This window comes from Elephantulus edwardii, unplaced genomic scaffold (genome assembly GCF_000299155.1).
Source record: "Elephantulus edwardii isolate Elephantulus edwardi_28Jun2011 unplaced genomic scaffold, EleEdw1.0 scaffold00002, whole genome shotgun sequence".
NCBI lineage: Eukaryota > Metazoa > Chordata > Mammalia > Macroscelidea > Macroscelididae > Elephantulus > Elephantulus edwardii.
This window is the reverse complement of record NW_006399752.1, coordinates 37,527,731-37,542,795: the sequence shown is the minus strand read 5'-3', so window position 1 is coordinate 37,542,795 and position 15,065 is coordinate 37,527,731. Positions and strand designations below refer to the sequence as shown.

Sequence of the window (15,065 nt, the reverse complement as noted above, 5' to 3'; positions counted from 1 at the left end):
TGGCGCAGGATAGAGCAGGGTTTAGGGCTGTTGTGCATAGGGTCGCTATGAGTCGGAAACGACTCGACGGCACAAAACAACAACAACAACATAGGGAAAAGACAAAAAGTAAAGTGAGCCTCGGGTGTCAGAGAGCCGGGCAGGAAAAGATAGAGATTCTTTGAGTCCTTCCCCGTCTCTGCTGTAAACATTTCAAACATCCCAAGACTGCACGGTCCGGTGCCAGAAGGCCTGCACAAAAGGACCTGGGACCTGAATTTCTCACTCACCTTTTAACAAGATTGACTTTCCAAAACCCCAGTGAACCCCCACAGAACGGTGTGGCCTCTTCAAGTAAAGAGAGGACTCTGCTGACACATGCTCAGGGCCACATTTCTCTATCATTGAGGCTGATAGGTTTTATTTATCAGGGTGGTACAACAGACTAACACACTTAGCTTCTAAGTGTGGAAGGGTAAAGGGTTCAAGTTTACCTAGTGGCACCTTGGAAGAAAAGTCTGGTGATCCACTTGTGAAAAAGCAGTCCTTGACACCCCAACAGAGCATGGCTCCACTCGGACACTACGGTGTTGCTGTGAGTCTGAATTTGGGGAGATCACTCCCATTTACCCCAGCATTTTCTGTGACCTCAATTTCTCTTTCAGACTGTAAATGGTATCCCTATTCAGTAATCATGTAAACCAGATTTCAGAGGTCATATTTATTCTAAGAGGATGTCTGGGGAAGGTTCTGGCCTTGATTCTTACTGGCTGGGTGGTCTTAGGGACTTTATTTAATTATGGAGTAAATAGGAGCCCTGGTGGCACAGTAGCTAAGTGCCTAGTTGCTAAAGCAAAAGGTAGGCTGTCGAACCCACCGACCACTCTTCAGAGAATGCGAAGGCATCCTCTTAGGTAAACGATACAGCCTCAGGGATCCTACTGGGCGTTTCTACTCTGATCTGCAGGATCGCTGCTAGAAGTTGGCATTGATTCAAAAGCAATGGGCTTGTCTCCTAGGAGCAAATATTTGTCAAGACATTAGGTTGTAAAACAGTAGCAGACACAGCAGAGGATGGAAAGATGAACTAGGCACAGACCCTCCTCTCTAAGGTGACTATGAGATACACCATGCATAAACACACACACCTACCTCACATGCTCATGCTTCACGAAAACATGTCATACACACACGTGTATATACACCTTCCTGCACACACTTTACACCACACCTCATGCACATGTAAGGTACACACATCCGAGTGTCTCTCTCTCTCTCTCTCTCTCTCACACACACATACCCCACCCCTGAGAGAATGGATGCAGAAGGAAAAGGGGCTACAATCTCAGAGTCCCCTAGAGTCACGGGCTGTGAGGTCCCAGCAGCACCTCAGCTCCATCCAGCTGGGGAGGCCGAATCTGAAAGTACACCTGACGGTGAGCAGGAAGGCAGGCGGGTGGAGGGGCTGCACCTACCTCTGGCCTCCTGGGGGCTGACATAGGTGCATCCAAGACTGTAACTGACAGAACTGGAGCAGGAGCCTCTCATGTCCCAAGCACATGTGATCACAGTTAATACAGCTCATGTAACTCTCACATCAGTCCCACAAGATGGGGTGAGCTTAAACCACTCCCCATTATACAGTGGGGAAGAATGAGATGCCGTGAGGTATCACCCCATGCCCACCAACTGGGACTCAAACCCAGAGCCCCGATGTGGGACGCAAGTTTGTGAGGCTGCACTTTTGAAGCCTGTGTTTCTACCTTGTCTCAGTAGCATGGACAAATATTAAATATTAACTCACTCTTTAGCTGCAGTTTCATATTATTACCTCAAATGGAAAATGAGAACTCTTTACCAGTATGACTCAGCTATTCCACTACTTAAAATATACCCTGAGAAAATGAGAACTGAGGCACAAACAGATTTGTACCCCAATGCTCACAGCAACATTATTCACCATCACAAGAACATGGAAACAGCCCAAATGTCCAACCACAAATGAATGGATTGAGAAATGATGGTACATTCACACAATGGAATACTATGCAGCACGAAGGAGCAATAACTTTGTAAATTATTACCTAAGTTGGGAGGGACTGGAGAGAATTATGCTGAGTGAACTAGCTCAATCACATAAGGATAAATATTGTATAAAACCTTAACTGTAGAACGAGTGTAAGGATCCAAGGTGGGTGGGAGAGGCTGGAAGCAGAGGGATGAGGATGTGCAGGGGAGATGAATCGTGCAGTTGTAAAATTTGATAGGTGGGGGTTGAGGAAAATTGAAAGAACCTGTTCTCAAAAACAATTTATTAGAATTTTGTAAATAAACTAGTATTTAAAAAATAAAGATTTCTACTAACTTTTTAAAAAAAGTCTACCATAAGCATAACTCCCATGAGATATAGACAGTAAGTCAGTTAGTTGCTAGCCATCCTGAACCCATGAGTTCAGAGCAGAACTATTCCCCAGAGTCCCAGACAGCTGTGGCCATCCAGAAGGGGAGTGCCAGGCCTTTCCTTGAAGGCATCTGGGTGGATTTGAACCGCCAGTCTTATGAAAGTAACAGAGACCTCTCTTGTCTGTAACACTCGGGCCTCCTGATGGGGTATAAATAGTGATACTTCTTCAGAGAAAAGCAGCCAGTGCTGGGAGCTATTGAGGACACATTGAAATCAATTACCTCCTTGAGCGAATCAGAAGTGACTAACGATGCACATCCTTCATTCTGGGAAACCCTTGCTGGCTGTGAAAGGTGGCCACAAGACGTTAAACAGGAGGTGGGCACGAGCCCAGGTGCCTCCCTGGCCCACGACAAAGGGACACTGTGCACCGTGAAGATCACAGCCTCAAACACCCCTTTGCACAGACTTTGAGCTGACCGCGGACTCCTCCTGACAACCCGGCACGCCAGGGTTTCAGGATTAACCCAAGGGCTGTGTGTTTAGAGTAAGTCTTCTTGGACAGCATGCAAGTGAATCACCCGCTAGACATTCCCGCCATAGCACTGCCTGAAAAATGAGGGGGAAACCCAGCCGCACAGTCATCCCCAAGAAGATGGGGGTCTGCAGCTGTGTGGGGGCCAACTGGTTGCCCCGGTCAGTAGATGAGGAAGACACTGCCTAGGGAGGTGAAGGGACTTGCTGACCACTGACACCCCACTACTCCAGTGGGCCCACCGCTCCCCACCGTCTCCCTCCCTTCTGTAAATAGTTTTCTTACATCTGCCTTTTATAATCCCAGGATATATTAGCCATCAGCCAGGCTTTCAGCAAGAAAGAGAGGGCACATGCAACCTGAGGAGAAGGAATTATGGAGAGACTGTTTTAAAAAAATAATCCACCATCATCAAGTCCATTCCAAGTCGTTACAACCCTAGAGGACAAAGCAGAGGGCTTCCTCAAAAAGGAACCTCAAAGACAATTAATGCAGAACTTTAGCCTTGAGAGCACATTGATCGATCTTTGCATTTACAGATATGTGTTTGTTGTAATCTACTAACCCAACCCACAGCCATCGCGTGGAATTCTCATTGCAGTCCTGCAGCGCAGAGCAGAACTGCCCATGGTGTTTCCAAGGCTGCAAATCTTCCCGGACACAAACTGCCCCATCTCTCTACCACGGAGCAAGCTGGTGGGTTTGAACCATCAACCACTCCTCTGGATTAGCAGTAGAACACTTAACCACTACACCATCAGGGCTCCTTCTAATAAGTGACCGCAAACTGCATGGCTGTCAAGTTGGCACCAACACACAGCTGCCTCTCCACTGGGTCCCAGAAGCTGTAAGTCACAAGGGAGGAACACTTTGTCCCTCAGAGCCGGTGGATGTGCCCGTCAGGAGTGTAACTCCCTGCACACTAGGCCATCAGAGCTCTGGGACATTTGCACAGAAAATAATAAATTGCTGCTGAAACATTGCACGAACATTTGTACAGCCCATCAGTTTGCTGTCACCTCCCTGACAGGGATCATCCAGGCCAGTCTGCACCCCTGGATCCCTCTGACAAGGCCACTGTGGACAGCCAACCACAGTAGAGCACGAGATGACATGCAGCACCCAAAGCTAACACAGCAAGGGCAGTAGCCCACCCACCTCAAATCCTGGCCACAGACCTGAAGGTAATCACCAGAGCCAGGAACCAAGCCCAAAGATCAAGCCCACTGCTTTGAATAGATCCCAACCCACACCAACCGGACAGCAGTGTTCCACTGGGTTTCCAAGACTGTGAGTCAGTACTGTGGAAGCAGACTGTCACAGATCTTTCATTTAGCAGCCAAATACTTTAAACATCACATCACCGGGGCATCTAGAGTCAGGAGAGAAGGCCACTCAGGAGAAGCTAGGAACTTTGGTCTCAGGACAGTCATCCCTGGCTTCTCTGCAAGAAGGGAGCTGGGACACAGTCAATGGCTTTTCACTTCCTCCCTCCCCCGAGTCCTGCAGGTGCCCACTGCTCAAGGAGCCATCAGAGTGGCCCTGAAGTCCCTATGATTGGTTCCTGGTCAGAGAACAGTGGGAAGGGTGGGAGAGTACTCAGAGGCAGTCTGTTCACACAGCCTTCAGCACAACCCCCCTACCCCCAGCTGATGCTCTAAAGCTGGGCTATAAGCAAGTCCACTTGAGGCTCTGAAACTCTCCCCTGTCCTCACACCTCTGGTCCCTGGACATCTGGAGAACAAAGCAGTCTGACAAAGCAAGCTGGAGAAGCCCTCGCCCTCCTCCTCCTCCTCCTCGTCCTCCTCCTCCTCCAGGTTTTGAAAAGGAGAGCAAGGTTTTCATCCATTAGCAAGCAATTAAGAGCCGCTGTGCTGATTCAGCTCCATCCAGGGCCTCCCAGCTTCCTAAGGAGGTTAGGGAGGAAGCTGGACTCTGAGGTCAGCCTTCCCTGCACCTGCCAAGCCCAGGAGGAATCGATTCAGAGACCACAGGATGGTGTAGAACTGCTCCACAGATTTCTTTCCAAGGCTGCGATCTTATTTATTTTTTATTTTATTTTATTATTTTCTGTGCGTGTACCGTCAAATCAGATCTGACTGGTACAGGAGGAGATTGTCCCTCCTTCTGCAGCAGAGCATCTGGTGGATTCGAACCACGCACCTCTGGGATTGCAGTGCAGCTTCTTGCCACTAGGCCACCACAGCTCCAAGGCTGCGATCTTTATGAAAGCAGACGTCACATTGGTCTCCCAAAGAGCAGCCGGTAGGTTCGAACTGTCAACCTTTCAGTTAGCAGCTGGGCGCTTGGCCACTGCACCACCAGGGCTCCTTCAGCGCGGAATAGTTAACAATTGCTTTGAACCAGCCCCAGTGGTGCAAGCTCCTAGCCTAGAGTTCGGTGATGGGGACCCCACCAGCAGCTCCGCGGAAGAAATGCCAGGTGATCTGCTTCCAAGTTGCAGCCAAGAAGACATCAAGGAGCGGTTCTCTGTCACACAGGGGGTCCTAGTAAGCTGGGGGCTGACTCGATGGCCTCTCCCGACCACCACTGCACAACAAACTGCTTCTAGTGAATGGTGCAAACGCCCACCTCCTACAGGCAGCTGAGCTTCCTTTGCAGGCGCTGGCGAGGCCCAGCCGGGTCAGCCTTCCTTTCCCGAAACCCCTTCTCTGCTGCTCACGTGGCCCTGGCAGCTCCGGGTCCTGCGCTCAGCCCGGCTCAGGCACTCTTGCTAACCTGACGCTGAGCAGCTTTGACTTTTCTGACTCACACACTTGGTCTTGTCTTTTTCATGATACATTCAGGCTTTCCAAACTGTGTGCTGACTTACCTCCATCTCCCGTAATGGCACTCGGGGGCTTCCGAAAACCCCAGACTCGGGGCCGCAGCTTCTCCGGCTGGGGGGCTTTGGCTGGGGCAAGGCGCGTCGGTGGCGCTGTGTGTACACGCGTGCACAGGCGCGCACAGGCAGGCGCACGGTGTGACCCCAGCCGCACGGAGCTCCCCGGGCTGCAGCGAGCAGAGGGCTGGGAAGCAGAGTTGGGGTAAGTGCCGCCTCCAGGCTTCGTTAGGGGGTTTGAACAGGTCACCTTCCGCTCTACACCTCTTCCTCCTCTGCCTGGCAAGCAGCAGCTCATACCCACCTCCATGGGTGGAAGTGAAGTTGAGCACAAGGAAGGAAAGAGATAAGCTTGCCACAAGCCACACCTGGCAGGGGGTTTGCATCTTTCACCTGAGGCCCAGGTGTGGCCCAGGACTCTGTGAAAGCGTGGTGAGCAGTTGGAAATACAAGTGGTCCCCAGTTCGCGGTGGGGTTCCATTCCACCGGCTTGATCTTAAGTCCGTTCTGATGTAAATAAAAAATCTCTCCCCACCCTCGCTTTTTTTTTTTGTTCTTTCATTATTATCATTATTATTTAATTTTAGTTTTAATGAAAGTTTACAGAGACTTTGGATTTCCATTCATTCATTGTTGCACTTTTCTCCCTGCCCACCCCTCCCCCCAATTCGCTCTTCTCTTTGAAAAGTAAAATTCTTTCATTGTTATACAATCCCTCCCCCCAGATCCACTCCACTATGTAGCCTTCGTTCTGGACTCCTTTCAGGACTATAATATCTAATCATATATCCCTTTTAAACAGTTCTCTCCCTCATCTGTTTCAATGCAGTATGCATAATTTATCCCATCTTTCTCAATCTCCCCTCAACCCTGATGTCAGTCCTGTTTTACAACAGTGGCACTATGCAATATTTGTCCTTTTGTGATGGAGATACTTCACTCAGCATAATGTCCTCCAGGGTCACCCATTTTGAATAATATTGCAATGAGTTCCTTGTTTTTCAATGCAGCATAGTATTCCATTGTGTGAATATACCACAGCTTCTCTATCCATTCCTTTTATTGATGGGACTTAGGTTGTTTCCAACTCCTTGTTATTGCGAACAAAGTTGCGATAAACATGGGTGTGCATATATCTGCCTGGGTCCCACCCTCACTTTTTACAGTTTATGTCTCATTGCCTGATATTACCAGTATCTTTACAAATAGGATCTTTGTTTGTGGGAGCAGATGTGATAAGAATGAAGTCAGAGCTGTAATGGCTGCCAGTCTCCGGCCAGTTAATTGGCATATTTCTTCACTCTTGAACATTGGCCAGCTTTCTATCTATTACTACTTCCCACACCGATGTCAGTGCTGACCTCACTGTTGCTTTATGGCGAAATGCCAGACCAGTAGCTTGCATTTGCCATCAGGTGTCAAGAGACCCAGGGAGGAGGCTGGCAACTCAGTTAGGGTCACCTATGAGTTTTATTATTGGTATTTTATTAAAGGGTTACTTACTGAGACAACACCCTGGGTGGTGACAGGGCCAGAGTCAAGTCACCAGTCCCCCACAGAGAGAGGCAGGGGCCTTTATATCTCTGGTGAACAAAGGGGGCATGTGGCCAGGGCCCCCAACCTCCAAGGCTGGTCACCAAGTATTATGTTAGCAGTGACTACGCAAGCGGAAGTGAGCCAGCAGGATCGTAGCTTTAGTCAGCCTCAAAAAATCCTGTTCCTCTCCAGTGTAGACCAAGCCAGAGCCTGCGGCAGTATTTTAAACAGTACATGATAACATAAACCATCCGCAAGTGAACATCTGAGAATGATAACATCAGCTATGCACTGCATCATTGTATGTGGTGTTTATCAGTAATGATAAAATGCACCAAAAAGGCACCAGGTAGGAGGAGGCAATTATTGGCACAGTTTGTTGTGACTTGAATATGTCTTAAGTCAGAGATTTTTAAAAATTTTTTTCTACTAGCTTATTTACAAAGTTCAAATACAAATTTGAACAAATTCTTTCCATTTCCCTCACCCCCCCCCATCAAATTGTACAATCCAGTGATTAATCCCCCCTTCCCCCTGCACATCCACATCCCTCTGCTTCCAGCCTCTCCCACCCCTCCTGGATCCTTATACTCATTCTACAGTAATGGTTTTATACAATATTTATCCTTATGTGACTGAGTTAGTTCACTCAGCATAATGCTCTCCAGTCCCTCCCAAGTTAGGTAATAATTTACAAAATTATTCCCCCTGTGTGCTGCATAGTATTTCATTGTGTGAATGTACCACAGTTTCTCAATCCATTTGTTTGTGGTTGGACTTTGGGCTGTTTCCATGTTCTTACAATGGTGAATAATAAGTCAGGGACTTCTTATACTGATCTATACCAGATCCCTTCAAGCCCCTCAAGACCTAATTACACAGAACCAAATCTGTTCTCCAGCCCATGAGCTCCCGGCTCACTCTGGACCCGCTGGCTGCCCCCCGCAACTCAGAAATCCTCAAAGCACCCCAAAGGTATCAAGTTAGAGCTTAGACTACTTCCCTCTTGCCTTCTCTTCCCTTCTCAGTAGACGGCAGCCCCGAAGGGTGACTCTGATTAAGGGTGACCCTCCTCACTGTTGTTCCCACCCCTCCATGTCCAGTCTCACACACTGCCTCCTAACTGTTCTCCCTGCTCCCACCATGTCCCCAGCAGCCTAGGACACATCGGTATCCAGCTCCTTCCTGCCTCAGGGCCTCTGCACCTGCTGTTCCTGCTACCCAGAACCCTTCTCTCCCCATCCTTTCATCCCGATTACTCCCACTCAATTCTTGTCATAAACACACATGCGCGCGCGCGCGCGCGCGCGCACACACACACACACACACACACACACACACACACACACCCCTCACACTGCTCAGGACTTCATGTGTACGCTGTCACACTACCTTTCTTCTTCCTTCCCACCACTTGGGTCAGTTTATAGTTATTTGGTGACTATTTGTGCACTGCTGGGCGATACACGCTACTCTCACCTTTAAGGCCCTAACACCCAGAGCATGTTGTTGGGAGGTGCTGCTGAGTTATAGTGACCCTATGAATAACAGACTAGTCCTACTCTACACTGGCCTGACGATCTCCATCGTGCTCAAGCCCACCGTGCTGGTCACTGTGCCACTACAGCTTTGAAGGGTCTTTCTTTTGCAGAACCTCTACTTTTCCTGACATCATGTTGTTTCCGAGGACTAGTCCCATCTGACAGCACATCCGAAGTCTGTGAGGTGATCTTCCACCATCCTCACCTCAAACGAGCACCCTCGATGCACTTCTCAAAGACAGATTGGTTTCTTTTCATAATCCACGAATATTCAACACTCTTCACTGACACAATTCAGAGGCATCCTGTCCTTCTGTAGTCCTTCCTTAACCAACAAAGCAATTTAAAATACATAGCTTGGGTCAGGCACGCCGCAGTCATTAAACAGTGTGTATTATTGTGGTTGTTATAAGCCATCAATTCAGAGCCAACTCATAGCTGACCCTCCTGCAAGTTCTCAGAAGCAGCAAAGTACATGGTAGGCAATTGTCCATCTTTCTCCTGTGGAGAAGCTGGTGGACTTGAACTGCATCCCCTTGGGTAGGCAGTGCAGCTCCTTACCACTAAACCACGAGAGCCCCCTTAAACAGTACCTTGTGGTTGCTATTGTTGTTTTGCCCATCAAGTTGGAACCGAGCCAAAGCTGACCCTCCAGGGGGTTTTCAGAGGTGAAAACCCATCCTCCCATGCAGCACCTGGTGGATTCAATCTATGCGCCTTTGGGATTGCAAAGAGATATGTTGTTGATTGTCTTCAAGTTGAACAGGACTCATAGCGACCCTATGAACAAAAGGCCTGAAGCCCCTCTACAACTATTGACATTTATCAAGGTTCATAGAGTTTCCGGAGGCATGTTGTTTAGGAAGTGATGCCGCTCCTGCTTCCAAGCAAAGCAGTATAGTCAGGGCTTAATAGCATTTGGTAAAGGAGTGGGTGAGCCCGTGGGTAGCACAAAAGATTAAGCGGCCAGCTATTAACCAAAAGGTTGGGATTTGCAGAGTTTCCACGAGCTGGAGACCAGAGATCGAGATGGTGCCCTGCAGCCCACACCAAGCACTCTGGCCTAGAGCACAATATAAAGGCTTCAATAGAAAGGAGTTAAAAATGTAGAACAAAATTTTAAAAAAAAAACATAGCAAAGATCAGACTTACAGGCCAGCTGGCCTAATAAACGGTGGATGAGGCTCCAAGGGGGACAGCAGTGGGGTAAGGATTGGCAGGTGGTTAATCATAGGGTCACACAGTTTGATGGGTGGAGGAGGTGTGGGTAAAGGAAATGGGAAAGATCTGATGTGAAAAACAATGTATATGAACTTTGTAAGTAAACCAGTATAAAATAAAAATTTTATTTAAAAAATATCTTTAATAGGAAGGAATTAAAAAGGTAGGGGAAAAAATAAAAAAAAATATGGCAAAGATCAGACTTACAGGCCTGCTGGGCCCGAGTGGGATCTTGGAGACTGTGACTCTTAATCTGGAACTGAACCCACCCCTGGGACCAACTCTGAGCCAGGCCTGCAATGTGAACCAGAGAGAGGCATGCTTCTCAGTACAGCCAACCATATGAGGCCAAATGGGCAGGACTTGCCCAAAAACAACGCTCAGAATGCTGGAGGGGTCTGAAAGAAAGGACCAGTGCTCACAGGGCCCCCTGAGAGGAAAAGGGAAGGTACTGTTCCATTGACAAGATTGCAGCAATATCACAAGACAAAAAGGTGTATTGTTGAATGGAAAACGAATTTCCTCGGTAAACTTTTACCCAAACTACAAGGTATTTCTTTAAAAAAGGGAAAAAAAGTCCTCATTTGGAATCACTTAAGGCATTTGTGAAAGCCTGTGACTGGCTTCTGAGAGGTTCCAACCTTATAAGCCCTAAAGCGTGGTACACAAGGAGGTGGTGGCCTACGTCAGAATCAACTCAGTGTCGTCTAACAAGGGAACAGCTCAGGGCAGATCACTCCCCCACGCCCCTTGCAGAGCGCAGAGCCGCAGAGCGCAGAGCGGAGGGTCCACGTCAATGCCCCGCCCTAACCACCTTTTCTCCTCTCATCAGTCCAGGGGGCCACACTCTCAGCCCACTGACTCCAGATGTTCTCTGGCTGGAAGAGACCCATGTTCCTGCTCGCTCATGAAGACTCAGAACCCACCACGGCACCCTTTAGGTGAGTCAAAGCGACCATTCCGTTTATTATTTATGGGGGGGACTTCTCAGCTTACTGTTGACGGGGCACAGACAACCGGGAGGATGGCCAGGAGGCGGCGGCTTGGGTTTGAAGGACGTGGCCCTTCATCTCCTGGGCAACATAGAAGGAACGGGTAGCCTTAAACCAAAGACAAAACTCTCAAAGTCTCAAGAGCCTGGCGTTCAAACCCCCTGTTGGGAGAGAGGGAGCGGATTGTTGTATGAGACTCAGGTGGCGGGGCAGGGGGGAAGAGGCATTTTTCTGATCACCATAGGTGGCTACACTGGATGAACTTGGAAATGAAGGTGGTCCTCTAAGTCTATGCTCAGTAGATCACACAGGAAGGTGAGGTCACCTTGAGATATAGACTGTCCCCAACACACTGTGGACCTACACTGAGGGGAGAACTGAAGAGGATGGTTTGAAGTGGAGGGCAGCCTGAGAGGCACCAGTGTTGACAAGCTGTAGGCAAGAGAGGCCCCGTCTCTCGGCCTGTGACACACACAGCCTCCTGCGGAATTGATAGACAGTCATCCCGGTTGGTCCATGGAGCTTTACAACTCTCTGTTCTGTGTCTGAATTCTGACGGTGCAACCTTGGGAAACAGCTGTCCTGGAGTCAATGCCAACTCACGGGGACTCCATGTGGGTTGCCCGCCGCTCCACAGGGTTTTCAGTGGCTTTCACCAGTAGATGATAAGGCCTTTCTTCTGAGATGCCTCAGGTGGACTCAAACCTAACACCTTTCAATTATCAGCAGAGCTTGTTAACCATTCGTGCCACCCAGGGACGTCACACCAATGAGGATGGCTACCAAAGACCCGAAAATCCAATGCAGGGAATCCCTTCCAGCCTACAGCAACCCTCTGTTGCTTGGAAGCTGTAAATCTTTGTAGGAGATTGCTCATCCTTCTCACTCAGAGCGCTGGAGGATTCAAACCAAGGACCTTTCAGTTAGCAGCCCAATACATTAGGCTTATCAGGGTCTCTAAGTGATGCTCACTCCTTGTCCATCAGAAGGACAAAGTGCTCCCTTCCATAGCGCTCAGTGAAGGCCAGCATCGTTCCCTTGCTCGTCCCGTCTCTTGCCACCTCTAGACTCCACCACCCAACATCTCACCTCTCCTCCTGAAAGACACCTACCTCTAATCATCCGCTCAAGCTGCTCCCTCTGCCTGACCTTCCTGTCCTCCTTCCTGTCTCCTGCCTCCTTCAAGGCTGGCTCCAGGGCCTCCTCCTCACCAGCGTCCTTTAACCCTCCCCCTTCACAATGTGGGGCCACATTTGCAGTAGAGACTTCCCACAGGGCGGAGCACCATGGTCCTCTCTGTCCCTACACCCAGCACGGGACTCAGCACAGAGCAGATGCTCAAGAAACATTTAAGAGATTGATACCATGAGGCTGAAGGATGCTGGGCAGGGGCTGCAGGAAGCACAGGTTTTTCCTGGGAAGCCACAGAGGCCATCGGCAGAATCTGTCATTTACTTTGTCACTCACTAGCTGACCTCCCACGAAGGCTCCCTCACTTACCCCACTGGGCATTCACTCTCACATCGTGCCCTGGGCTCCTAACAATGTGTCCTCACATCCATTCTGTGATCTTAACCTCATAACAGACCTTCAAGGTCAGCTAGGAAGAAGTCTTTGGGTACTTTGAAGAAACACAAATGGAAAAGAAGTCAAGCAGTTAATCCAAGACCACACAGATAGAACTGGAATGCGGATCTGTCCAACGTCTCTTCTTTACACTACGCCCCGTTCCTCTTTGCTGGGGGAAGAGAGAACTTATCCGTAAGAGTAACTCTTCTAAAAAGTGGAACACCTGCTGCTCATGCCCAGAAGAGAAAGTGGAGCCACTGGACTAGTGCTGAGGTCACCGAGTCCAGATACAGGAGCAGGACCTTGCCAAGGTGATGCTGAAGTTGGGTTTTTTTTTTCTCTTTCTTTTTTTTTATTACTATTAATTTTAATGAAAATTTACAGAGACTTTGGATTTCCATTCATTCATTGTTGCACTTTTCTCCCTGCCCAACCCTCTCCCCCAGTTCATTCTTTTATTTGAAAAGTAAAAGAAAAATTATTTCATTGTTATACAATCCTTCACCCCAAGTCCACTCCACTATGCAGCCTTCGTTCTGGACTCCTGTCATGAAAATAATACCTAATCATATATCCCTTTTAAACAGTTCTCAACCTCATCTGTTTCAATGAAGTATACGTTATTTATCCCATCTTTATCAGTCTCCCCCCAACTCCAATGTCAGTCCCAATTTAAAACAGTGGCACTATGCAGTATAAGTTCTTTTGTGACTGAGATACTTCTCTCAGCATAATGTCCTCCAGGGTCACCCATTTTACATAATATTGCATGAGTTCCTTGTTTTTCAATGCAGTGTAGAATTCCATTGTGGGAATATACCACAGCTTCTCTACCCATGTTGATGGGCACTTAGGTTGTTTCCAATTCTTTGCTATTGTGAACAAAGCTGCAATAAACATGGGTGTGCATATATCTGCTTGGGTGGTGGTTATGGTTTCTTTGGGGAATATTCCCAGCAATGGAATTGCTGGGTCAAATGGTATCTCTATTTGCAACTTTTTGAGAAAGGGCCATACTGCCTTCCATGGTGGTTGCACCATTTTACACTTCTTCCAACAGTGAATAAGGGTTCCAGTTTCTCCACAACCTCACCAACATTTGTTGTTTGCTTTTCTGTTAAATTTTGCTATTCTGACTGGGGTGAGATGATATCTCATTGTTGTTTTTATTTGCATCTCTCTTAGAGCTAGGAATTTTGAACATTTCTTCATTTGTTTGTTGGCCATCTGAATGTCTTCTTTGGTGAATGTCTGTTCATATCCTGTGCCCATTTTTCAATTGGATTGTTTACCTTTATCTTGTTGTGGTATGAAGTTGTTTTAATAGGGGAAGATGTTTTAAAACTTTCCTTGTTTTAATGTTGTTGTTGTTAAGTGCCGTCGAGTCGCAGGCAACTCATAGCGACCCTATGAAGGACAGTCCTCGACCTCGATGCTTGGGTGCCTTTAATCCTCTCTCCAGGTTCATAGGGTTTCCTTGTTTTAATAGGTAAGCAAAAGATGAGACAAGCGTCTTTGTCTTGTCTGTGGAATGAGGTGCCCCTCTTGAGGCTTCTTGCACTTTGTCCTGAGTCCCACCACACCCCTGGGAAGTTATTTCATTCTCATTTCAGGTAGGTCCTTGTGGTTCAGAGAGGCTAAGATCTTCCCTGAATTCACAGTTAATAAATGAAGGGCCTGGGGTTTGAGTCCAGCAGGACTGCCTGCTTCCAGAGCCGCTTCTCTGCCTGTCCACTACACCCCCTCTGATCGTCATCAATGTCTCCCTGCCAGAGGGTTTGGAAGCCTGATGCTGTGCTTTGCCAGCAAAAGCATGGTTTCCAAGGAGAAAGGGTGTGGTAGATGCACCGTGACCCTGAGCTGGAATGGACTCTCCCTGTCTGGCAAGAATTACTTTAATGAATTACTCACCATGGCTAGGCTTTGCCACACTAACAGACAACCAGCTCCTGTGGGAAGAACCCATGTGATAAACGAGGAATGCCCAGCGTGTCCTCCCATCCTAGCAGCTACAGCGAGGTCAGGGTCCAGGACTGTGCCTGTGAGTGCTGTTGATGGCTAAAGAAAACAGCCTAGTGGAGCCACGAGGCAAAGAACTTGAGGTCTCACTTTAGGTTCAAGGAGCAGAGGAACCTCTAAGACCCAGGGAGCGAGGCATGCTGGGATATTCCACTCCAAGCAGGGGTTCCAGAAAATGTCCAGAGTTTTCTCCTCCTCACTTCATGTTCTAGAAGCTTTTAGATGTAGAGATTTAAAAAAAATAAATGAACTAGCCCATACCTACTGCTGTGGAGTGGGTTCTGACTCTCAGAGACCCCAGGTGCTGTAGGGTAGAACCGAAGCATAAGATTTCCTTGGCTTTGTGGGAGGAAGGCAGCAGGGCTTTCTGCCCTGGAACCACTTGATGGCTTGGAACCGCTCAACTTTATTTAAATATGATATGATA

At 48.2% G+C, this 15,065-nt stretch overlaps 1 protein-coding gene and 1 pseudogene across 1 annotated transcript in view; one reads left to right on the top strand and one right to left on the bottom strand.

Annotated features, from left to right (window-relative positions):
* The window catches only part of LOC102867871, an 84,963-nt pseudogene extending 78,722 nt beyond the window's left edge, over window positions 1-6,241 (bottom strand).
* A 4,684-nt stretch (window positions 6,242-10,925) lies between these two features.
* Window positions 10,926-15,065, top strand: part of BDKRB2 (bradykinin receptor B2) — a 6,623-nt gene continuing 2,483 nt past the window's right edge. The window contains exon 1 of the mRNA XM_006879089.1: window positions 10,926-10,999. Coding sequence (XP_006879151.1) covers window positions 10,926-10,999 — 74 coding nt within the window. The remainder of the gene's footprint in view (window positions 11,000-15,065) is intronic.